The 27,346-nt window shown below is 35.7% G+C and overlaps 1 protein-coding gene, 1 non-coding gene and 1 pseudogene across 11 annotated transcripts in view; all 3 read right to left on the bottom strand.

Annotated features, from left to right (window-relative positions):
* DLG1 (discs large MAGUK scaffold protein 1) overlaps positions 1–27,346 on the bottom strand; it is a 285,749-nt gene that overhangs the window by 147,340 nt on the left and 111,063 nt on the right. For all 10 annotated transcript variants that reach the window (XM_047874935.1, XM_047874936.1, XM_047874938.1 and 7 more), the window contains exon 5: positions 21,157–21,321. In XM_047874935.1, the coding sequence (XP_047730891.1) occupies positions 21,157–21,321 (165 nt within the window). The remainder of the gene's footprint in view (positions 1–21,156; positions 21,322–27,346) is intronic.
* On the bottom strand, positions 546–648 carry LOC125175840 (U6 spliceosomal RNA). Its single transcript, XR_007156013.1, has one exon. It is a non-coding gene; the product is annotated as a U6 spliceosomal RNA (small nuclear RNA).
* LOC125175067 (anaphase-promoting complex subunit 15-like) lies at positions 12,221–13,030 on the bottom strand (annotated as a pseudogene).

The raw sequence follows: 27,346 nt of genomic DNA, 5'->3' as shown, positions 1-27,346 counted from the left end.
ATAATTTTAATTATGGAATCAAGAAACATTTATAGAGATGCTTTATCTTAAAAGAATAGAAAGGAGGAGAAAAGGCCTCACTGGTGAAAAGAAACAGTGTGAAGAGGGCAGAAATATCTCCTAATCTAAGGCCAAAAAACAAAATAAAACATCAAATGAAGCAGCCTCTTTCTACACCCTTTAACTTCGCATTAAAATAAATATCCCAATCCCTATATCTATTTGTACCTGCAGCCCATTAACCAATTCTTTTTCCTCTCTCTCTCCTATGATTCTATCTTTTGTTTAAAAATATTCTTTAAAAAAAAAATAATTTACTGTCAAATTAGCTAACGTAGTGTATACAGTGTGCTCTTGGTTTCAGGAGTAGATTCCCATGATTCATCACTTACAGACAACACCCAGTGCTCATCCCAACAAATGCCCTCTTCAATCCTCATCACCCATTTTCCCCCCTCTCACCCCCCCCCACCAAAACCTCAGTTTGTTTTCTGTATTTAAGAGTTTCTTATGGTTTGCCTTCCTCTCTGTTTGAAACTATTTTTTAAAAATATGGAAGCTTGACGAACTTGCGTGTTATCCTTGTACAGGGGCCGTGGTACTCTGCATCGTTCCAATTTTAGTATGTGTGCTGCCAAAAGCAAGCACTCAGCAGCTAATATTAAATGAATCATTACCCAACTGATTACTGAAATAAAACAGTTGTGATAAGTTGTGATAAGAGGTATGAAGTACGAATCTCATGAAAACAAACACTGCTTGAAATTAGGGCAAAAATGTTAGAAAGGCTGACTCTCTTATCCTGAGCATGTGGGTAATTTTTTAGCACTGTTAGTAAAACATAATTTTAAAGGTTAACTTTAAAAATTGTTTGAATATATTAAAAACATGTAAGTTGCAGCTTGTGAAATTTCTCTTTCTACCTATTTGTCCTTGACAAAAGGGCTATCTAATATAATCAATCATGACACTATACAGAAGCTACAAAGATGAATGCAACACACCTATTTATAAAAAGCTTATATAAACAAATTTCATTTATTTAGTTCTTTAAGCTATAGCCAATCTAATATTCATTAAGATATTAATTTTTAATAGGCTTTATTTTTTATTAAGGTTTTTTTTTTTATGCTTATTTTTGAGAGAGACAAAGACAGAGTGTGAGCAGGGGAAAGGCAGAGAGAGGGGGGGGTAGACACAGACTCTGCAGCAGGCTCCAGGCTCAGAGTTCAGCCGGGCTTGAACAAGATCCTGACCTGAGCCGAAGTCAGACGCTTAACCAATTGAGCTACCCAGGAGCCCCAATAGGCTTTAATTTTTAAAGCAGTTTCTAGGTTCAAAGTAAAATCGAGCATAAAGTACAGAATTCCCATATAACCTATGCCCACACACATGCATAATTCCCCATTATCAACATTTTCCACCACAGTGGTACATTTGTACAAATGATGAACCTACATTGATATATCACAATTACCCTAAGTTCACAGTTCACGCTTAGTTGACACTTCTTAGTGGACATTCTTTGGGTTTTAGCAAATTCATGACATCTATCTACCAATATACAGAACAGTATCACTGTTCCAAAAATTCTCTTTGTTCTACCTTTTCATCCTTACCTCTTCCCTAACCCTAGGCAACCACCGATCTTTGTACTGTCTCCATAGTTTTGCCTTTTCCAGAATGTCAAATAGTTGAAGGACAGGGTATATAGCCTTTTCAGATTGGCTTCATTCACTTGGTAAAATGCATTTAAGGTCCCTCCATGTCTTTTCATTTCTTTTTAGTGCTAAATAAATTCCTCCATCTGGATGTACCACAGTTTATTTATCCATTCACCTACTGAAGGACATTTTGGTTGCTTCCAAATTCTAGCAATTATAAATAAAGGTGCTATAAACGTGTATGCAGGTTTTCATGTGGACATAAGTCTTCAACTCATTTAGATAAATACCAAGGAGTGCAAATGCTGGACTGTTTAGTCAAATTTGGTATCTTTTAAAGGCTTCTATAACCATTGTAAACTATTTTTTGTTTAATCTTCATCTCTATACTTTTCTCAAGTTTTCTATTGTACAAATGACTGGGTATTAAACATCACTTGAACAAATTTTTAGTGGGTACATATAGGTTCCCTGTAAGAAATTCCGTAACGTATAAAATAAACGTTGAAAAAAAAAAAATTAAAAAAAAAAAAAAAAAAAAAGAAATTCCGTAACGTTCTTCAGTTGAAAAGGGGAACAATTAACTTCTGAGTCATGGTATCAATCTTACCATTTGGACTTAATGACCTTTTGGTTTTTTTTTTTTCCTTAATGACCTTTTGAATGGGCAATTAAACTTTGCCAAGAGGCAGCATCTCACAACCAGTATAATAGTTTTTATTCTAACCTATTAAAATTTTTTTCTTAATGTTTATTATTTTTGAGAAAGAGACAGAGCGTGGGCAGGGGAGGGCCAGAGAGAGAGGGAGACACAGAATCTGAAGCAGGCTCCAGGCTCTGAGCTGTCAGCACAGAGCCTAACACGGAGCTCAAACCCATGAACTGTGAGATCATGACCTGAGCTGAAGTCCAATGCTTAACAGACTGAGCCATCCAGGTACCCCTATCCTAACCCATTCTTAACTATTCTCCTAGAAACTATCCTATCAGAGTTCGCATTTCCAAAGTATTTTAAGAGGACGGTCTACTCTCTACATGTTCTAGTTTAATATAAAGGCAGTATATTATTGAATGTAACCAAGTTTATTCCTTAGAGATGAAGAAAAATATATAAATTTGATCACCTCAAAATACAACTACCATTAGGCATGAGTCTAAATGTGTGAAACATGTATTTCGAAAGATTAGGCCAATCCAGAATGGTCCAAGGTGGAGATGTCTTGGTGTGACTGTTTAAACTTGCTGCCTGGTGCGAAAAACCAGCAGATAAATGGCTATAAATGATGTACCATATGCCTCTGTTTGCCTGGTAAGTCTGTTTTTATGCCTGTTGTCCCACTTTAATTATTAATAGTTCTTTCTTTCCATCAAAAGTACTCCTGTTTGATTGATGAGTTACACAGTCTTCCAAATTACAAGGAAATTGAATGGTTTCCCTCTTCTCTCCCTGTCTCACCTCCTCTTGTGTATTTCTTCCCAAACGGGTAACTAAGAAGAGAATCATCAGCTAGAGGATCAGGATAACACTAGATAAAGTGTAATATGTTTCCCAGAAGGTCTAAGGGAGAATTCAGACAAATGAAAAATTTACAGTAAAAAAGAAACAGGTAGTATTAAACGCTACAAAGAAAAAAAATTTTTAAAGGTAAGAAGAGAGAATAATGTCTGGAGTGAATGAGTACCTGCAACCTTGGATAAGAATCTTGGAAGGCCCTGTGAGAAGGCAATAGATAAGCAGATATCTGAAGGTGATGAGGGAATAAACCATGAGAATATCTAGGAGAAAGAATGTTACAGGCAGAGAGAAGAGAACATCAAGATAAAGGCTCTGAGATGGCCTCATTTGATATATTTGAGGAACAGGAACAAGGCCAGTATACCCAGTAGAATAAGTGAGGGAGCAGTATGAAGTAGGATTGGAGGTACTGTCATGGACTTTTGGTCCATGGTAAATAAGGATTTAGGCTTTTATTATAAATTGGAAGGGTTAAAAACAAGGTATTGACACTGTGAAACGAGGATGCTGGTTGATGAGTGAACAGACTGTTGCTCTTAACAGTTTATTCTCCAAAGAATGAAGATGGGGAACCAGTTAGAGGGCTACTGCTGTAGTTCAGGGAAAAAATAATTTGAATTTAGTAGTTTTAGAAATGGCAAAAAGTGGTCAGATCATAAATATAACCTGGATATAGAGCCAATAGGATTTGCTGTTAGACCGAATGTGGACCAAAGGAAAAAAATAATAGAAAATGATTAGAGTTTCTGTCTCCAGCATCTCAGTGGGTGATGATGAAAGAATATGGGGAGAACAATAAAACTAGAGATTGTTTTTGACTTGTTAGCCTTCAGAAACTTAATTCAAGTAGAGATACTGAGTAAGAAGATATACAAGTCTAATGTACAAGGATTCACTGTGGGCTAAAACAAATACTGATGTTATTTAAAGGCACAAGACTGGATGAGATCACCTGAAATGTGAATATAAAAAGAGAGAAGTTCAAGGACTGAGTCCCCAGGCACTTGGTTAGCAGTAGGAAGAGGAGGAGGATACTGCCAAAGAAAATGAGGTTGGGAGAGTATCAGAAGGGTGGTGTTCAAAAGTCAAATGAGAAAAGAATTTAGAGGGAATAGTCAATTGTGTAAAAGTTGTTATGGCTTCAAGTAAAACAAAAACTGTGAACTGATCACTGGATTTGAAAACCTACTCCAAAAGAGAGTTTCTGGTTGGTTGTTTTCAAAAAAAAATTTTTTTTAACGTTTGTTTATTTTTGAGAAACAGAGAGAGAGCACGAGCAGGGGAGGGGCAGAGACAGAGAGAGACACAGAATCTGAAGCAAGCTCCAGGCTCCAAGCTGTCAGCACAGAGCCTGACGCGGGGCTCAAACCTACAAACCATGAGATCGTGACCTGAGCCGAAGTCGGATGCATACCCAACTGAGCCACCTGGGCGCCCCTGGTTGGTTGTTCTAATGAGAGGTATTATAAAAGGCACATATGCTGATGAGAAAATTCAGTATAGGGGGAAAGACAGATAATGTAGTGAAGAACAGAGAATTTCAGAAGTCCCTAAATAATAGTTAAAGGGACTAAGATACAGAGCAGAAGTAAAGGATGAGCTTTAAGAACACAGATAGATCATTTATTTTAACAGGCCCAGCACACAGAGTAAGATCATCAACTAAAAATGAGGGCCAGGAAATGGGTACTGGAAATTTAATGTGAAGCTTTGGAGCCAGTGTGAAGGAGGCAGAGTTGCAATTAACAAAGGTTGAATCTTATCAATGAAGTGACAGAGGGGCAAGAAAGTTGAGATAATGAAAGGCAGTATTTATAGTCATGGACCAAGGAAAATGAACAAGGCAAGGAGAGAAGTTAGAGCATGAAAGGAGTGATAGATAATAAAAAGTTGAGCTGAAGGTCTTCAGAAGATAAAAAAAGAAAATCATTGTAGTAGGGGAAGTGAGCTAAAAAGAAAGAAAGTGCTAGTCAGATAGTCTGAAATGCTTGCAACTGAGATTTTGTAAGTGCTACAGTCAATGGTACTGAGGTCCTAAATATAACTATTTAAGTGTGTCACTCAAGTGAAAGAAAAAACAAGATTCCTAGAGGTAAGGAGATCAAAGAATTGAGAAGTCAAGATTTTGGATAAATTACACAAGGATGCTGAAACTCAGTTAGAAAAATTACAGGATTAGTGGGCAAGAAAAGACAGTAAACCAGTTGTTCAAATCATTAATGAGTGGGAGTGACTGAGAGAAATGTAGATGACTAGAAAAGGAGGGGAAGCAGAAAATACTGTCTGATGGCACCTACATTTTTTTTTCAAAGAGAGAGGAGGTACAACCATCCATAAATATCAATGGAAGCACATTGGAAGCACAATGGAAGCAAGGAAGACATCAACTCCACTTGCTGGTCCCATGGTGCATGAGATGTGACAGATAAAAGCTCCACTTTTCCAGAGGACTATAGAAAAAAAAAAAAAACCCAGTATCCTCAGAGGAATGCCACGCGTCTATGAGCGAAAAAAGGATGAGATGAACCAACAGAGAAGAGCTGTAGGGTAAAGGAAATTTTGGTGATGACAAATTGGGAGTTCTAAAGGGCAGACTAAAAGGGCTTGGGAGGGTAGAGAGAAATGGGGAGTTTAAAACAGATTAGAAATATACCTGAATCACTCAGAGATAAGAAAAAGAATGAGAATGATCAGGAATATTTGTACTTTTTGTGGTGATTAAGTTCAAAAGGGATATAGGGTAGAAAATTAGTTCTGAAGGTATGCTTAGGAAAGCTTGGTAAAGGTGAATAATCAATTAAATTTAGTTGTTTATTTGTGACTGGTTTGGCAATCTGTCTAAGGGAATGTTGGGAAAGGCAAAGTAAAGGAGTTGGTGGTCTCACCCAAGAACTGAGGTGCTCTTTGGGGCCCCTTCCTTACATCCTACAGTTAAAGATGTTGAGGTCTGGGGTTCTTAAAAAAGTGCATGGCTTGTACTTACAGCTAACTTATTCCATCAACACTATTTACTGAATGAATAAAAAATGCACTACTCTAGGTGCTGCAACTCCTAATTACCTACATGTGAATTTGTCCATGGATTATCAAAGTTAAGCAATATAATAATATAATAAAATAATAGTTACTAGGCACTAAGTATGATACATATATTAAATCACTTAATAACAATTAACTTAATGAGGTTGATAATATTATCTTCATTTTTTGGACAGTATGTCCAATGCACAACTCTACAAATTAAGCCTTTTATAATCTAGAATGCATCTGCTTAGGACAAATAATACTCTTTTAATACAAATTAGCCTATATATTTTCCCACATGGGTATCTGAAAAGTGTTTTCCTGTATGTTAATGAAGGACAGGATTTTTCCTCTTAAAAAGTAGACTATTCAACTCTTATTAAAATTTTATTGTTCTTCTTCAGTTATGACAAGTCATCATGTCTGTTCCATTCACTCCCAAGAAAAGAACTGTGTTGTTTTCTGCTTCATTAGGCATGTCATTTGTCTGGGGGAGGGTGGAATCCTGTTTGATTATTTACACTGATCCGTGTTAGGGATTTTCAAGTAGTCCAAAATATAGGAACAGTTGCTAAACACACATTCAAAGTGACCTACCACTTCACAGCTGTTCAAAGTTTATATAACTACTATACTCATTAATAAACACTAGTATCACCCAATAGGCAAAACTTTTTACCTAGGAGCTAATCAAGTATAGCAAAGACTAGAAATACTGTGCTGGAGTTCTTTAAAACCCTCATAAATATATAAATTGGTCCTAGACTGGAAGTGAGCTGAGTGCACTATATAAGTCGGGGAAGGTTGGCATTAAGTGATCCTAACAGGAAGAATAGAGGGAATTCTGAGGTAAGGAAATGAGCGTTTGAAGCACTGTTTTCCTGTATTATTCAAAATTAAGAACTTAAGTAGAATGAAGCACAAAATAGAAAAAACTTAAACCAGAGTAAAATAATTAGAAACTCATCTTAATTTAACATTAAAACAAAACAAAACAAATCCAATGTAAACTTCTGGGATATAATCAAATGACAAAAATGAGAAATAGTTTGTAAGCTGTATAGTTATCATCATTGGGTAGAGATTCAAAGGGGTGAGGAAATCAGTACATGGGGGATTTGTGTGGCTTCAAGGAAATACTAAGAATGGAAGGGAAGAAAAGGGAAGTACAGAAAGAAATAGGCTACTGTGAAGAACTAAAGGCACTTGTGAGGGAAGGAAAATAAAGATAGGTACCTAGGAGGTTTTGGATTAGGTGCTGTATTCTGGAAGGCCACAAACTAAAAAGGTTCTTGGTAACTGAAATGGAAAATAATTCCATAAACATTTATGGAGCACCAAATATATGCCATGCCCTACCCTAGAAGCTGGGGGTCTTGCCAAAGTTTATAACCACTTAGCTTCCTTATCATTTAAAAAGACATTAATGACTTCATACTAAGTTCCAGATATTACAGTAGAACCTGGCATATAATCTGAGTTATTAACGTGAGTATTTCCATCACACAAGCAATTTAAATGAATTTTTAAAGTAAATAAATTTTCTTTTTATTTATAAAGGATATTTGGGGGGATATTAAATCAGAGTAATGACTTTCAAATTAATAAAACTTCGTTTAATAGCAACTCTCCAAACTGCTAAAAATATCATGCTGCATAGTTATAAGGAATTAGATTCAAAGTTAATCTTGCTATCAAATCTTAGAAAAAATATTTCTAACAACAGTGAAACAGGAGACCTGGTAATCAGTGCTATTATTTATCAGTTGCAGAACAAAACACTATCATGTACTATCTTCAAAGATATGTAGCATATGCTCAATATATTATGAAATTTCATTAATCTACTTTGCTTGTAACAATATGTAAATCCTTCTGGTGCTACAAAATAAAACTGCAAGCCATGGGTCAGTAGATGAAACAGAAAAATGTATTCTAGCATCAACCAAGACCAAAATATGTCTAATGTTCTATCTCAGTCCTATTGTATTTTATCCAGTAAAATGAATTCCAGTGAGTTATAAGAAAAGACTTGGATACACAAAATACCTAACTCATCAGTTAGAAAAACCCATAGAATGAAAAATGATATGATGGCACGCTAGAGCAGGAGAAATAAAAGCTAAAACCTCTGACCTCATGTCTACATTTCTAGAGATGAAATACAAAGATAACGAAAAAGTAACAAAAAGAGATGTGAAAGAAATAAAAACTAAGTCATGTATCAGTATACACAAATGACCTGAAACAAATGGGAGAAAAATAAAATTTTAAATGGCTTTGTAGGATTAATTGCAAATAGTGTTTTTATTGAAAACTATTGTATTTATTTCTATTTTAGTGCAATAGCAACTTTTTCTCCAACTCCTAACTGTAATAATTCTGTGGTTTCAATAGTTTTATATGTGAACTATTTTGCTTGTCTTTTCATTTGTATGCCCCTAATAAGATGAATTATGTATCCGTGGTAGCATGTATGTGTATGTATACATATACAGTATTGTTTATTTATATAAACTACATGTAAGTTTTAAGTCTATCTTTTTTTACTGACAATGGAAAAAATATTCATTTAAGATTAATCTATAATGAATAACAACACCAAGCCTTAGTCTTTGCATCTCTTTTTGGTATGTGCAACTGTAGTAAAAATCAAGTTAGTTAAATTCTTTGGGCAGTAGTCAACCTAAGAGTTAAATCATATTGTTGCCTCTGAAGAAGTTTTGATTATAACTAATATCAGTACCTAAAAACAATTATGACTCCCTAATCCAGTAATTCCATTTCTTTCACACATGTAAGCAAAATAAGTACAATTTATCATGTAAGAAATATGACATTATTTTAAAATTAAAACTACTGAAAGACAATTCAAGTAATCAAAAGCAACAAAGAAGCTGTTGACAGTTTATATTTATTGTGCTGCTTCTAATAAAAAAAGAGATGGCTTTAAAGAAATGTATTTTTAAAAAGCACTGGGATATGTGTATGAATTTTATTAAGTATTACTGATGTCAAATGACAAAAGCATTCTCCTTATTTTTATATGACTATTTCTTATCTTTTCATTTTTACTAAAGTTGAATGAGTATCTATTAAAGTATTTGAAAATATGAATAGCTCTCAACCTCCTTTAATGCCAAATAAATATTTCACCTAAATTATTATTAATTTTCTATTTTCCCATTTTCAAAACTCATTTCCTCAAAAAGATTTGGTTTTATGTGTTTTGTTTTTTTTTTAATTTGGAAGATTTTTAGTGCTTGGTCATCTCTTTAAAAACTGTCAATTGACTATTTGAAAAAATATTCCTACAATTGTGTAATTTCACAAGTTTAATGCTTTTAAATTAACCCTAGATAATGTATATTTATAGAATGTATATTTATACAAATATATATTTAATTAAGTTATTTGAATAAACCATAATTTAATATAACTTTTTAAGATATAAGTATATATAGCAATAGCCAACTACTCCATTTATTCTCAAAACACTAGAAAATGAAAATATTTCAAATTATCTTCTGTTTCTGTACCATAACAATCTCCCCAGCTTATCTTATGACATACAAAAGCTAAACAAATGGGTATTTTCTTTGGTTAGACATCATAGTTTACAGGATTTAAGTCTAAAAATAAGGAGACAGGCATTATTAATTTACATTTTAATTTATGTATCAATGGTTTGTATTTTTAGAGAAGTCCCTCAACAGAATCAGAGACTGTTTTGTTTGGTATTACATAAGAGCAAAAGAGAAAATATTTTTTGTTTCCTCTTTCATGCTGAAGACCTACATAGATGGACTGAAAACATACATTTCTGCGTATCCAAGGTTTCAGTGCAGAAGACTATATTTTTAATAACAAGAAATTTATACTAACACATTTGCAAAGTAAACGTAAACCGAAATATACTGAAAATAATTTCAACAAGTGGTATGTTACCTGGGTGGAGCTGGTGGCTACCGAGATGCAGTCAATAAAGCTGTGTCTTCGAGTGAAAAATGCAACTATCTGCTGCCAGCGTGAAGGTTCTGGCTCTGCTTGCAGTTCATCTGATGAACCCTTTTTTGCCCAGTGTTTCTGCTTTGGGCCTACTGAGCCATGGCTAGAGCTAGTATTGCCTCCTCGACTGGCGCGAGAGTATAGAAGTGTGTTGTTCCCGAAAATGTAATTCATCTCTGCAGCCCTGCAGGTGGTTGCCAAGCAGTCTTACTTCTCTACCAGCTGCTGAGTGGTGAATGATCGGTAAAAACTGCAGCTAGAATTACAGCAGCATCACTTGGAGATCAGGGAAAATAAAAACCTTGAGAAATGATGCTCATTTTCTCTGTAATTTCTTCCCATGAAAGAGCTTGTATCTTTCCTCTGTACCTGTTAGTTGTATGATGGCTGAGTTTATATTTGCAGACAAAAAAGACGGCATAAGGTTGATGTCTTTCTCATGATTATTTTTTCACCAGCGTCTGCAGGAACCAAAAGCTGTTCTTTTGTTAGCTGATAACTAGACGGAATGAAATCCAGGAAGTGAGGTCGATTAGCAGGTAAAGAAGGATGTTATAAACACTGGACTACCAAGACCCTTTGGGGCTGCCTGATTTAATGCACAGGGTGGAGAAACCCTGGATTAGCAAGTTTCAATCTCAGTCTGTAGTAAAATCCAATGGCATCTTCACTGCTCAAATTGTAAGTATGAACTGAATTTAAAATACAAAAGGATTCTCTTGCCAACAGTTCTGATTGTTTAAATAATTTTACTAAAGGAGACTCTGTCATTCACATAAATTTCCACATCAGGAAGGAGCTCACCTTAATTAGATTCTAAGTTTTTTAAAGGTACTGTCTACATTCAACTCTAAGCATCTAATAATGATAGAGAAAACTCCATTTGTAATGTGGCATGATTATTTTATGTAATGTATTGGCTCTTAACGCTTTGATAATTGAGTCTGGAGATAGAAACAAATTAATTAGCAAAATAAATATGTGGCTTCTGGAATTTTTGTGTTAAAAAATAAACTGTTAAATGATTAGCCTAACCTCGCTTATATATCATAAACACTGATTAAAAAGTTATGAATTTTTAAAAATGCAAAAAAACTAAAAGTAAATTTTTTGTTTTATAACCAGTGAAGCATGTTTTATCCAACACTACATAAATAATACTCTGGTTCACTAAATAACATTGTCTGATTCCTAAGTAGTCATTTTCCTTTTTTCTAAAAAATTTTTAGGGTGGAATGGGGGGGGGGGGAGAGAGAGAGACAGACAGACAGACAGACAGACAGGGAGGGAGGGAGGAAGGGAGAATATCTTAAGCAGGCTCCATGCTAAGCATGGAGACTAACGCTAAGGTTAGATCCCACGAGCCTGGGATCACAGCCTGAACTGAAAATCAAGAGTGGCTTAACTGACTGAGCTACCCAGGTGCCCCTAAATAGTCATTTTCTATCATCTAATTCTAGGTCTCTTTCTTTCCTTTTTTAATTTTTTTTAATGTTTATTTATCTTTGACAGAGAGACAGACAGAGCATGAGCAGGGGAGGGGCAGAGAGAGAGGGAGACACAGAATCTGAAGCAGGCTCTGAGCTGTCAGCACGGAGCCCGACTCGGGGCTTGAACTCACACACAGTGAGATCACGACCTGAGCCAAAGTAGGACAAACAGACTGAGCCACCCAGGCGCCCCACCAGGTCTCTTTCTCAACAGAGTAGTCCACCTCAGAATCACCTAGGATGCTGGTTAAAAATGCCGACTGGTATCCCCTCCCCACCAGAATTTTTTGGGGTAAGAGGGATATGGAAATTTTCATTTTAAAAAAGCCCCCTAAGTGACTTTTTTTTTTTTTTTAAATCAATCCTGTGTCTTTATTAGTGGGAGTTAGAAAGAGACTATACTCGGCAACCAAGGGGTGAGGTAATGGGCAGAAAGGTGGGGTGGGCTCAGGCTCTGGAGATTCAAGGGCAAAGTGATGGTCTAGGAGGGGCCAAGGAGACCAACCAGTTCTTGGCAGCAGCTGAAGAGATACCCAAGGGTGAGCTTTCAGGCACTGGGGCAATCAGCTGGTTCTGCAGGGGGTGCAGGGTAAATTGGCATGGCCTGGAATTTCCCTGAGGCCACCCTGCCTGGTCTACCTAGATCATCCACTGGTCCTGATCCTGTTCATTGCCTTCTATTCCACCTCACTGACCTCTCCATCATCAGGTGACTCATTGTAGTTATTCATCTCATCCATGTCCTGCATGTCCTCATCAACCTCTGAGTCCTCTTCACTACCCTCCTCATCTTCATCCTCCTCTTCCTTGTTGTCATAGTGCTCTGAGGCCGGCTTGCTCAGATTGTCTTTCTCTGCAATGCTCTGGAGCCAGGCCTGATGCTGTTGTTCTTGCTGCTGCAGCTCTGTCTCCTCCACGCAGGGTCAATCCAGATTAAACCACAGTGTCTCAGTCACACAGGGGAAGAGTGAGGGAGTGAGGGAAACAAGGTGGATATGGCTCCTAGACTGAGGTAAAGGGCCAGGTGAATCCAGCTTTCAGATGTATTTGGTTTTAGTTATTCGGTTGGTTTGATTAGGTGATGGGATGGAGTAGAAGGTAGCAGGGAAATAGCTCTTCCTTGTGGGAATCAGACATACCTGGGTTTGAATCCTGGCTCCACCACTTACTAGCTGTTTGACCTCGGCCAAGTCACTTAACCTCTCTGAGCCTCAGTTTCCTCATGTCTAGTTCTACTTTTGCCCTAATTCATTTGACCAATCCTGGGCCAGCCGCTGTACTTCTGTGAACCTCAGCTTCCCGGCCTGTGTCACTGACACAACACCCATTCTTACAACCAGTAAATATGAGGCAAGAGACCGAGGCTCCAAAAGCCCCCTAAGTGACTTTTAAGCAACCTGAAGTTTGAGAACCACAGGCTCCTAAGTCTGTCCTTCTAACACTGCTATATTAGTATGTAATATGTGGTCATTTAAAAACAATATATGAATAAAAGTACTGCTTGATAATATACTAATGATAGAGTAATTTACTTTTTAGGTTGCTATAAGCTCATCACAAGTCCTAACCTCAGCCAGACACTTTTTCAGATGTGGACTGACAAAATCTTGCTTACTGTGTGCTTACCAGCACCAACTAAATGCAGCCTAATAGAAAGTAGTATTGGCAAACTATAACCTCCAGATCCATTGCAAACCCTAATTCAGCAAGCAAAGATACTAATACTCTACAATTCCATCTCCAAAAATACAGATACATGCCCAATAAGGGTTGAGAGTCATGTGGGACTTTTGAGACTTAAGATGCTTTGTGATAGAGATTATAGCACAAAGTTTGGTCTTCTTCCCAAGGACTCTGCAGATAGTAGCTGGCAATTTTGTGGCCCTAGACAGAATGGTTCTAACCATTTGGGGGTAGGTGAAGAGAGGAAAACACTAAGAGTAAACAGAGAACTAAGTGTAGGAAAAAAGTAAAACTTCCTTAAGAAAAAAAAACAGAAAAATAACAAAAAAATAGTAGTAATATTGACCAGGTACTTAATTAACAACTAGTTAGTATGATTTCAACAAATGCTCCAGTAATTGGTTTGGCCCTAAATTATGTGCCATGATGATCCAGGTCTGATAAAAACCTGAGATGGGGAGGGAAGCACTAGAATTGATGTAGATTCTGTTATTCTGGATTGGCATGGATAAGGATTTTTTTTAAGTTTATTTATTTATTTTGAGAGAGAGAGAAAACACGTGCACTCACGCAAGAACACAGGAGAGGTAGAAAGAGGTAAGAGAGCTAGTGAGAGAGAGAGAGAGAGAGAGAGAGAGAGAGAGAGAGAGAGAGAGAATCCCAAGCAGGCTCTGCACTGTCAGCACAAAGCCTGATGAGTGGCTTGAACTCATGAAACATGAAATCATGACCTGAGGTGAAATCAAGAGTTGGACGCTTAACTGACTGAGCCACCCAGGCGCCGCTGGATAGGGTTTTGTACACAAATGCTTAATGCAAATTTCCTACTTACAGTGCAAACAATTATAATACAGACAATGAACAGTAAGCCATTTGTGTACATAGAATTCCTATCCTAGGGAGCCAAACAGCTCAAAAATAATATAAAGCTGATAGGTCATGCATTCCATCTCACATATCCTCTAAGTACTGGGAAAAGTACTTTTCAATGCATGGATTTTCAAATCCATTGATATTAACAAAGCAACTATGAGATTTGGAAGGGCTTCTTTATGAAACTGGCCTGTTATCTAAGCTACAAAAATCTAGGATCATCTCATCCATTGCCCAGTAGTCAATACATGCATACAAAACCTATGTGTACCTAAATCACAACTGATTTCATAGGATTTGATTGGGAGATCAAAGGTGACCAATTCCTCACTGATTTCTGCTTTAGAATAGCCCTACTCATATAGCAGAGTTGAAAATAAACTCTATTCCATTAAAACAAAATTTAAGCAATCATTAGGGAACCTGGAAAGTCTATTTAAAATAATGAATTAAAAATATACACAATGTCAAAACCACTGAATAACTATTAACATTTAAATATGATTTTAACATTCTTTTTTCTGTACAGTTTACTTTTAGTCAAAAAATGATGATAATATTAACTATAATAGAACTCTAAACAATAAAGCTTAAGTAAACTGAATATATCCACTTAGCGGATTATTACATAACCTAAAATACGATTTTGAAAAACTTATGACTGTGAGAAATTTATTTCGTAACATGAAATGAAAGTAAGGACCATTCAGAAATATATACAGAATAAGTAGGCCCTCAATTTGCTCACCATTCCAAGTTCAAAAAATAAACTCACAAGTCTTCAGGTATAGTAACAAAGTCAAGGATTAAATAATCTCAGTAAAAAATGTAAGAGGTTGAGAGGAAAAACAATATTAAAACTCTAAAATACTAAATAAATAAATAAATAAATTACTAAGTAACTGCAAAGCTAATATACTGTAAATGCAACATAATAGGTATTTTCCTTACACTTTTATCTTTATGATCTGGCCTATTAAATTTCAAAATGTACAACTGTACTAAGAGAAGACTTTAAATAATTTTTTAAACAAAACAAAAAACACACAGTTCACCTACTTCTCCCATTTCCCTGTGTCTTATAGCCACCAATCTTTTGTCCATATTATAACAGAGATCACTGGTATTTGTCTTTCTCTGACTTATTAGCATAGTGCCCTCAAAGTCAAACCATGTTGTCACAAAAGGCAAAATTTCATTCTCTTTGACCACATGTACAATGTTTTCTTCAACCGTTCTTCCACTGATGGATACTTAGGTTGTTTCCATATCTTGGCTACCATAAATAATGCTGCAATGAACATGGGGGTGCATGTATCTTTTTGAATTAGTGTTTTCATTTTCTTCAAATAAATACACAGATGCAGATCTGCTGAATCATATGGTAGTTTTATTTTTAATTTTCTGACGAACTTCCATACTATTTTCTATAATGGTTTCACCAATTTGCATTCCCACCAACAGTACATGAGGGTTTCTTGCCAACACTTATTATTTCTTGTCCTTTTGTTAACAGTCATTCTAAAAGGTGTGAGGTAATATCTCACTGTGGTTTTGACTTGCATTTCCCTGATGATTAATGATGTTGTGTATCTATGTTTTCATGTACCTGTTGGCTATCCAAGGTCTTCTTTGGAAAAAATGAATATTCAGATCTTCTGGCATTTTTTAATCAGATTTTTTTTTTTTGCTATTGAGTTGTAGGAGTTCCTTATGTATTTTGGATATGGCTCCTTATCCATTAATTATCCATGATTTGCCATTATTTTCTCCCATTCAGTAGTATGCCTTTTCATGTTGGTGGCATGGCTTCCTTTGCTGAGCAGAAAGATTTTTAGCTTGATGTAATCCCATTTAGTTTATTTTTGCTTTTGTTTCTTTTGCTTATGGTGTCATTTTCAAAAAATCATCACTGAGACCTATGTCAAGGAGATTACTGCCTATGTTTTCTTCTAGGACAAGACTAAGCTGAGAAAACTGATGACACAGATGGGTTATTTGCTTAGAAAAACTCTGATCATATACCAATACCTTCTGTCTGAGCACCATCTTGTGGTCAAACTGTATGCAAACCATAAGCTTACCTTAATACATCAGGGCCATCCAAAAAAGAGAAGATAAAATTCAACAACATTTTAATATATTCCAGAGATGTGAAAACAAAACTCATTTCAAAAGGTATGCATAATATACTCAAAATGGGAAAGATTCTATTCCTGTACTAGTTTAATAGGCATATATTTGCTTATGACTATCTTTTCTGTTACCCTCACTTCTCACATTTGAAAAACTACCAACTACTGCTAGTGATTTCATTTGATACTGTTCTCAGTACTACTGGATGAAATGTGTCCAGGCTAGGAGATATGCTTATTTAAAATAATTACCTGTTAACACACTGTTCTATCTTCAATTTCAAGTCCTGCTTAACTATGTTTACTTTTGCACATATTGATTTGAACATAAGTTTCCTGGTCATTGACAACAAAGCCAAATATAATTCCCTCAATGATCAATGCAACATCCCATACCAAGCTGCCTCCATGTACCTACTGCCCTCCTTGTCACTTCATCCCGACTTAAATATATTTTGAAACAGGCTGGACTTTTATTTATTCAATTTACTGTTTACCATTTTTCCTAATTCTCAGCTCATTTTCTGTTTTAGGAATCTTGACACTGTTCTTATTATGATATACTATTATATTTATAACTGTTTAAAATGTAAGCTTTTTAAAAAGATTCTTATACACCACAAAAATTTATCCACTATGTCTTTTTCTTCCATTTTCACCATTATACTGACAATTTCTTCCTTCATACTGCCCAGGACTGGCAAGAAAGTTTCCCTTTCAGAGTCTTAAATCATAATCACCTTCAGGTTAAATAAGGCCTGAATAAAGTAACTTTCAATCACTGTCTTATTTCATTCATTATTTCAGTAATAAGAATCAGCACCAGCACTGCAAGAACCTAATAGATTATTTCATAGCACATTTTATGGTGGCAAACCCCTCATAAGGCCACTCATCAGCTCAGGATTGAGGCCCTTCACACCTTACACTCATTTCCGAATAAGTTCCGTAAGCTACAGTATCATGAACCTTCCTGTATTTTTACCCTGATTATCACCCTGCTACTGTACTTATTTTCCCCAGTAACTGCCTTCTCCTCTGAATTGGCATCTTGTGCACACCCTTCAACACTTTATCCAAAAGTCAATTTTCTTTTTTCAGACACCTCCAAAAATTTAGTTTTTCTCTTTATTTTCTCATGTTATATATTGTTATATCTCTCTATAAAAAATACTAATCACTGAAATCTAACAGTTACTAGCATAGATGTTTAATAAATGTTAAACGTGTATTATTTAATAATCAAAACTAATATTCTAACAGGTGATATTTTTCCAAAATCATATAATCAACTTTATTTAAAAGTTTTCAAAAATTTACACAATAGTCAATGAGAAAGTTCACTTCTGCTAGATCCTCTACTAGCTATAGGTGCACTCACTCTTATATTTAGTTTAGCAATGCCCAGGGTCAACTGTGAGGGCTTTCCACGTATTCTTTAATGTTCATCAGTTTGTTTATATTTAACTTTTAAAAAGGGGGTGGGACGCTCACTGCCCATGCCTCTATCAGAATCTGCATATATACAGAAGTAACTACCAAAACACTTACCAAGACTGAGGAGTTGAGTGTGTGCAAACTGGCTTTGCATAGTTTATAACAATCAGAATGACCAGATATTCAAAATATCAGAAACAAAGAATTACACCTACCTGGGAGAATTTTTTGACTAAAGTAATAGGTTATATTAATTCAGGCAACAGAAACTAGGCACAGACTGACAAGAACAGCATATAAAGCAGGACACAGTGCTTCCAATTCAAGTGTTCTAAAGTTATGTTATTCAGAATGAGGATAGAAGAGATTTCTTGACTTGAGATTTTTGTAAGTTAAAAATGTGTATTAAAATTTCTAGGATAACCATTAAAGGAAGAGAAACAAATGGAAATTGGACATGAGAAAATATAACCTAATGTAAGATATGAAAGGAATAAATGCCTCCTATTGAGATAGAGAAGCTGAAGGAACTACATTTTAGAAAGGTTCCATTTCTGCTGTTTTTCTACTGGAGCCCCCATTTACTCATGTTCGATATTTTGCACCTGAGTAAAAACCAGAGACACTAAGTTCCCACTCCAAGGAAGAAACAAGAAAGTTCACCATTCTCTGGGTTTTGTCCTAGGCCCCCCAAACACCTGATAACACCTAAGAAGAGTCAGATCCCAAACATGTTCTAGGATGTTAGCTTTTAAAGCCTTGGCTGACACTAGCTAGCATCAATACCCTGTACCTTTGATGATTTATAAAACAACACCTATTACTCACCTGACATTTGCCTCTGATTAGACCCTCTGCTGGATTCCTGAAGGAACACATATCCTGGACCCCTTTACAATATAAACCCCAGGCCCCAAGCAACAAAGACACTCATTCTCCTTTCCTTTCGGAGTCTCACAGACATTCCATCTGCTATTCTTTACCTGTCACTTATGCTACTCAGTAAACTCTGCTTTCACTTTCTCCAGCTCCTGTTTGATTTTTATCCTGCACAAAGCCAAGTACCCTTTTGGCTGGTCCTGCAGGAACCCACTTCTGGATTTTTGGACCACCCTGACTGTATCAGTATGTTTAAAAATTAAGCAACATACCTCTAAATAATTCATGGGGCAAAAATAAGTAAGTAAGTAAGTAAGTAAGTAAATAAATAAATAAATAAATAAAGGAAATGTTAGAATAAACAAAAATTACATGTTAAAACTTGTGGGATACAGCTAAAGTGATATTTAAAGGAAAATTTACAAACTCAAATACTGATACTATTAACAATAAGCAACCAACTTAAGAAACTAGGGAGAAAAAAAATAAACCCAAAGAAAGCAGAAGAGAAAAAAATAATCATGGTAAGAGGAGAAAGGGGAAAAGATAAAAGAAGAATTGTCTATGTCACTAATAGCCAACCGATTTTTTCTTCTTTGTATCTCTCATTTAGTCTCCCAAGGGAAGATCAGACTGCTCCTTACCAAACAAAATCTGTAATTTATATGCAGGCTATCCACACATTTATATTTATAGATGTACATGAACGTGTGTATTATGTAGGTATATGTGTGTGTGAAAACAAGGAGGGTGGGGATAGCAGCACATGGGGGAAGAATACAAGATTTAAAAAGATTTTAATGTTTATTTTATTTTTAAGAGGTGGGGGAGGGGCAGAGAGAGAGAGAGAAGGAGACACAGAATCTGAAGCAGCTCTCAGCACAGGAGCCCAATGTGGGGCTAGAATGCACAAACTGTGAGACCATGACCTGAGCTGAAGTCAGAGGCTTAACCGATGAGCCACCCAGGTGCCGCAAGAACACAAGATTTTTTAAAAAGAGATGAATCTTTGACAACACCATCTTTTGGCAAGAATGATCAAGCGGGAAAAAAACAAAACAAGGCACAAATAATTACTAGGAATGAAAAAGGGGCCACACTTAAATATGCTATAGACAAAAAAAAACCTCACAGGATATTAATAATATTTTGAAATAAATATGAAATGGATAGGGGCGCCTGGGTGGCTCAGTCGGTTGAGCGTCCGACTTCGGCTCAGGTCATGATCTCACGGTCCGTGAGTTCGAGCCCCGCGTCGGGCTCTGTGCTGACACCTCAGAGCCTGGAGCCTGCTTCAGATTCTGTGTCTCCCTCTCTCTCTGACCCTCCCCCCCATTCATGCTCTGTCTCTCTGTCTTAAAAATAAATAAACATTTAAAAAAAATATGAAATGGATAAATTCCTAGAAAAAAATAACCTAGCAAAACTATCAATAGAAAATCTAAATGATACTACAACGATTAAAATTTTTAACCAGTAATACAAAATCATCCCTCAAAGAAAATTATAAAACAGAAGATTTTTACTAGGAAAAAAATTATCCTTATTCACAATACATAAAATCAACAAATGATTAGTATCCAGAATATATAAAGAACTTATACAAATCAGAAAAAAGGACAACCCAAGAGCATATAAATAAGCAAAAATCTTGAGAGTTTATGTATCACAGAAGAGAAAACCTAAATGACCATATTTTCAACCTTATTATCAAACAGGGAAATGAACATTAAAGTCACAATGAGATACTATTCCAAGCCCAAAATATGCAAAAATAATAACACCACGCACTGATGAGAATATGGATCATTTAAAACTCAAATATTGCTGCTGAAAAGGTAAAGTATACAACCACTTGGAAAATAATCTGGTGTTACCCACGAAGATATTTATACATAACCTATGTTTTTTATAGCATGTTAATAAAAGAAAACTCTAGAGCAGTAAAAATAATCTTAGGAATATAATATTGAGCAAAAGAAGTCAAGTTGAGATTATATACAGTATACGCTACTTATATAAAATTTAAGATTGGCAAAATAAACAATATATTGATTAGAAATCTAAATATGTGGTAGAGCTTTATAAGAAGCCAGGATTGTGGTTATTTCTGAGGGGAGTTAATGCCAGTATTAATGCTCTTTGTCTATAAGTATTAACATTTAAAACAAATTTTTAAAATATTCCAATGTGTAATATTTGAAACATAAGTTATTTCCTTTGTGGGAATTTTTAGGCTTAGAATCACTGAATAAATTCTTTTAATAAAATATATCTTTACAAGTGTTTTTAGAATGCTAATAAATATTATAAAATTCTTATAACTAAGAAACCAGAAATAAGAGGTAAAAATTCTACATAAAAGAATAGTTCTTTCTGAGCATTAGCTATACAAGTAACAAAAGTAATATATAATTCATAGCAACAAAATAAAGTCATCATCTTACCTTTATTGGTGAAATATGAGAATGGGAAACAAATCCATGGACATTCTCAATTTCTGACAGGTTCTTCTCTGAGACATGAACTAATTCCGGACCTATCACCTCATTAGTGATTTGTGGGGATATGTGCTCTTGAGGAGGTGTATCTTCATCCTGATACCGGTATTTCTGTAAGAAAAATTATTAAATATGAAAAAGCCCTGAAAGGCAAAGTGAATTCAATTTGAATCATGGTTTCATAACTAACCAAATACTCAATAATATTTAACTGTATGAAAAGTGTACTGTATGGTTTAATGCAGAAAGTCTGAGAGAAATAGGCCTCCATTTTAAAGTCATTCCAAATTTTAATAAAATTATTTGATTAAAAATAATTCAGATTCTGGGAAGATGGGTGAATAGGAAGCACAAAGAATTTGTCTTTCCACTTAGACAACAATTACACATGCAGAAACTGTCTGATGTAACTATTCTGGAACTCTGCAATCTGTTGAAGGCTTGCAACTACCAGGGGAAAACATGGGATGGTAAACTATGATTAATTTAGGTCAAATTTACCACCTCAATTCATCACAGTACTAGAAGTTGCACCCAGAGCAATTAGGCAAGAAAAAAAAATAAAAGGCACCCAAATTGGAAAGGAAGAAGTAAAATGATCTCTGTCTGCAGATGATATAATGTTATATGTAGAAAACCCTAAAGACTCAGCAAAAAAGCTGTTAGAGCTAATGAATTCAGCAAAGTAGCTGGATACAAAGTCAACACAAAATTCAGTTGCGTTTCTATATATAATCTAAAAAGAAAATTACAAAAACAGTTCCATTTACAATAGCATCAAAAAGAATAAAATACTTGGGAATAAACTTTACTTGTACAATGAAAACTATAAAATACTGCTGAAAGAAATTAAAGATGACAGAAAACAATGGAAACACATCCTGTGTTTATAGATTGGAAGACTTAGTATTATTAAGATGTCAATATTACCCAAAGCAATTTACAATCTCTGTCAAAATCCCAATGACATTTTTTTGCAGAAAGAGAAAAACCCATTCTAAAATTCATGTGGAATCTCAAGGAACCTGAACTGCCAAAATAATCATGAAAAAGAATAAAGCTGGAGGACTCACACTTCCTCATTTCAAAACTTACTATGAAGCTACAGTATTCAAAACAGTTTGGTACTGGCATAAATACAAATGTACAGACCAATGGAACAGAATAAAAGTCCAGAAATAAACCTTCACATAAATGATCAAATTATTTTCAACAAGGGTGCCAAGACTATTCAATAGGGAAAAGACCATCTTTTCAACAAGCGGTACAAGCGGTAATTCCACTTCTAGAAACTAATCTTAGATATAACATCAGTGAATCACAAACATGTGCATTGTAAAATATATAAAAAATCCCTTTAACTATGAATTTGACTGCTGAAAGTTATTGCACAACCTCCAACATCACCACTTTAAATAACATCCTTCTATGAAATGGTAATTACATGGAAAACAATCAGATTCACATCAATATTTGTCAGTTCATTTAACATGATAGAAGAAATGTTTTTACATGTAAACCTCAAATTATTTTCAAAACCAGTGAAAAGAATTCTCTAACTTTATCCTGAGTAAGGCTGAAGTTATAAATATACTTTAACAAAGTTTAACATATTTTAACAGTGTTTAAATTTTTTTTTTAACATTTATTTATTTTCGACAGACAGAGAGAGAATGGGGGGGGGGGAGGGCAGAGAGAAAAGGAGACATAGACTCTGAAGCAGGTCCAGGTTCTCAGCTGTCAGTCAGCACAGAGCCCAATGCAGGGCTCGAACTCACAACCTGCAAGATCATGACCTGAGCCAAAGTCAGACACTTAACTGACTGAGCCACCCAGGCACCCCAACACAGTTTAAATGCTCAATTGGGCAGAAACAAAATCTAAGTACTTCTATATCTTAATAGGAGATACAATTATACAGAAGGAAACTTGATTATCATCTTCTCTTTTTTTTCCTTCTCCCCAGGCTCTCCCTCATAATCATCTTTTCATACTTTACAGGTACTCCAAAACTTAATATGTACTTGGGAGAGAGTACACGCAGAAAGATGTTCACTACAGTATAGTTTGGAATGAAGAAAAATTGGAAACAAGCTTCTTATCAATACAACAACAAAAGGTAAATAAATATTGGTACAGTCATTCTACAAAAATTATGTAGATATTAAAATGGGTAAAAATCTACTTATTTTAATAGGAAAAGCTGAAGATATGGATTAATGAATGAGAAAAGCATGTTTTAAGCTAACAAACACAGTATGAACATTTTAAAGCAAAGCAATTCTACACTTATGTGTATGTATATATAATAATATGTATATGCATATGCAATGTGTATATGTGTGTGTATATATATATACATATATATATATCTTCATGTGTATATGTCTCTGTGTGTATGTCTGTGAATGTGTGTATATACTGAGATGATACCATGCACATTTTCATATCACAATGCTATGAAACTTGAAATCAACCACAGGAAAAAGTTTGGGAGACCTCCAAATACATGGAGGTTAAAGAACATCTTACTAAAGAATGAATGAGTCAACAGGCAATTAAAGAAGAAATTGAATAAAAAAAAAAAACACCAAAAAACCCCATACAGATCAATGAAACAAAGAGCTGGCTTTTCAAAAAAAATAAACAAAATTGATAACCCCCTAGCCAGACTTCTCAAAAAGAAAAGACAGAGGACCCATATAGACAAAATCATGAATGAACATGGAATTATTACAACCAGTCCCTCAGAAATACAAGCAATTATCAGAGAATACTATGAAAAATTACATGCCAACAAACTGGACAACCTGGAAGAAATGGACACTTTCCTAGACACGTACACACTCTCAAAACTCAAAAGGGAAGAGACAGAAAATTTAAACAGACCTATCACTAGTAAAGAAATTGAATCAGTTACCAAAAATCTCCCAACAAACAAGAGTCCTGGACTGGATGGCTTCCCAGGGGAATTCTACCAGACATTTAAAGCAGAGTTAATATCTATCCTTCTCAAGCTGTTCCAAAAAATAGAAATGGAAGGAAAACTTCCTGACTTATTCTATGAAGCCAGCATTACCTTGATTCCCAAACCACACAGAGACCCCACAAAAAAAGGAGAATTACAGGTCAATATCCCTGATGAACATGGATGCAAAAATTCTCAACAAGATACTAGCAAATTGAATTCAACAACATATTAAAATAATTATTCACCATGATCAAGTGGGATTCATTCCTGGGCTGTAGGGCTGGGTCGATATTCGCAAACCAATCAATGTGATACATCAATGTGAGGCTGAAGTTATAAATATACTTTAACAAAGTTAAAAGATCATATGATCATATGATCAAAAGATCATATGACGGGATCATATGATCCCGTCAATAGACGTAGAAAAAGCATTTGACAAAATACAGCATCCCTTCTTAATAAAAACCCTCAAGAAAGCTGGGATAGAAGGAACATACCTAAACATCATAAAAGTCATATATGAAGAGCCCATAGCTAGTATCATCCTCAATGGGGAAAAACTGAGAAGTTTCCCCGAGATCAGGAACACAACAGGGATTTCCACTCTCACCGCTGTTGTTTAACATAATGTTGGAAGTCCTAGCATCAGCAATCAGACAACAAAGTGAAATAAAGGCATCAAAATTGGCCAAGAAGAAGTTAAACTTTCACTTTTTGCAGAAGACATGATACTCTACACAGAAAACCCGAAAGATTCCACCAAAAGTCTGTTAGAACTGATACAAGAATTCAGCCAAGTCGCAGGGTACAAAATCAAGGTACAGAAATCGGTTGCATGTCTATACATCAATAATGAAGCAAAAGAAAGAGAAATCAAGAAATTGATCCCATTTATAATTGCACCAAGAACCATAAACTACCTAGGAATAAGCCTAACCAAAGATATAAAAGATCTGTATGCTGAAAACTATAGAAAACTTATGAAGGAAATTGAAGAAGACACAAAGAAACAGAAAAACATTCCATGCTCACGGATTGGAAGAATAAATATTGTTAAAATGTCAATACCACCCAAAGCAATCTACACATTCAATGCAATCCCAATCGAAATTGCACCAGCATTCTTCTCCAAGCTAGAACAAACAATCCTAAAATTTGTATGGAACCACAAAAGACCTCAAATAGCCAAAGTAATATTGAAAAAGAAAACCAAAGCGGGAGGCATCACAATCCTAGACTTTAGCTTCTACTACAAAGCTGTAATAATCAAGACAGCATGGTATTGGCACAAAAACAGACACATAGACCAATGGAATAAAGAACTCAGAATTGGACCCACAAATGTATGGCCAACTAATCTCTGGCAAAGCAGGAAAGAGTATCCAATGGAAAAAAGACCGTCTCTTTAGCAAATGATGCTGGGAGAAATGGACAGCAACATGCAGAAGAATGAAACTAGGCCACTTTCTTATATCACACACAAAAATAAAATGGATGAAAGACCTAAACGTGAGACAGGAAACCATCAAAACCCTAGAGGAGAAATCAGGCAACAATCTCTTTGACCCCAGCCACAGCAATTTCTTGCTCGACACATCTCCAAAGGCAAGGGAATTAAAAGCAAAAATGAACTACTGGGACCTCATCAAAATAAAAAGCTTCTGCACTGCAAAGGAAACAATCAACAAAACTAAAAGGCAACCGACAGAATGGGAGATATTTGCAAATGACATATTGGATAAAGGGTTAGTATCCAAAAATCTATAAAGAACTTATCAAACTCAACACCCCAAAAATAAATAATCCAGTGAAGAAATGGGCAGAGACATGAATAGACACTTTTCCAAAGAAGACATCCAGATGGCCAACAGACATGTGAAAAGATGCTCAACATCACTCACTATCAGGGAAGTACAAATCAAAACCACACTGAGATACCACCTCACACCAGTCAGAGTGGCTAAAGTTAACAACTTAGGAAACAACAGATGCTGGCGAGGATGTGGAGACACAGGAACCCTCTTGCACTGTTGGTGGCAATGCAAGCTGGTTATAGCTGCTCTGGAAAACATTGTGGAGGTTCCTCAAAAAATTAAAAATAGAACTACCCTATGACCCAGCAACAGCACTACTAGGAATTTATCCAAGCATACAGGAGTGCTGATTCATAGGGCATATGTACACCACTGTTTATAGCAGCGCTTTCAATAATAGCCAAATTATGGAAAGAGTCTTAAATGTCCATCAACTGACGAATGGATAAAGAAGATGTGGTTGATATATACAATGGAATACTACTTGGCAATGAGAAAGAATGACATCATGCCATTTGCAGCAATGTGTATAGAACTGGAAGGGATTATGCTAAGTAAAATAAGTCAGAGAAAGACAGGTATCATATGTTTTCACTCATATGTGGATCTTGAGAAACTTAACAGAAGACCATGGGGGAAGGGAAGGGTTTGGAAAAAAACACAGTTACAAACAGAGAAGGAGGGAGGCAAACCATAGGAGACTCTTAAATACAGAGAACAAACTGAGGGTGGATGGGGAGGTGGGGGAGAGAGGAAAACGGGTAATGGGCATTGAGGAGGGCACTTGTTGGGATGAGCACTAGGTGTTGTATATAAGCGATAAACCACAAGAATCTACCCCCAAAAGCAAGAGCACACTTTACACACTGTACATTAGCCAATTTGACAAATTATATTAAAAATAAAAAATACATTAAAAAATAATAAACTGGGGTTTCCCAGTAAAAATCACTCTATACTCATGGAACCATTCAATGTGGTCCTCTGGCTTCCGTATTTCCTGCAAAGTGGCAGCTAAATGCAATAACCTGATCAGTCTCATGTTTAATCCTTTGGGCAAGAATACAGTTGGTACTGTGTCCTCTTATTAAGAAGCACATAGGGGCGCCTGGGTGGCTCAGTCGGTTGAGCGTCCGACTTCAGCTCAGGTCACAATCTCGCAGTCCGTGAGTTCGAGCCCCGCGTCGGGCTCTGGGCTGATGGCTCAAAGCCTGGAGCCTGCTTCCAATTCTGTGTCTCCCTCTCTCTCTGACCCTCCCCCGTTCATGCTCTCTGTCTCAAAAATAAATAAACTTAAAAAAAAAAATTAAAAAAAAAAAGAAGCACATAATGTCTGGTTATGTCTTTT

Source organism: Prionailurus viverrinus, chromosome C2, assembly GCF_022837055.1.
Source record: "Prionailurus viverrinus isolate Anna chromosome C2, UM_Priviv_1.0, whole genome shotgun sequence".
Classification (NCBI taxonomy): Eukaryota; Metazoa; Chordata; class Mammalia; order Carnivora; family Felidae; genus Prionailurus; species Prionailurus viverrinus.
Note: the sequence above shows the minus strand (reverse complement) of the source record. Positions and strands in the feature narration are given on the sequence as shown.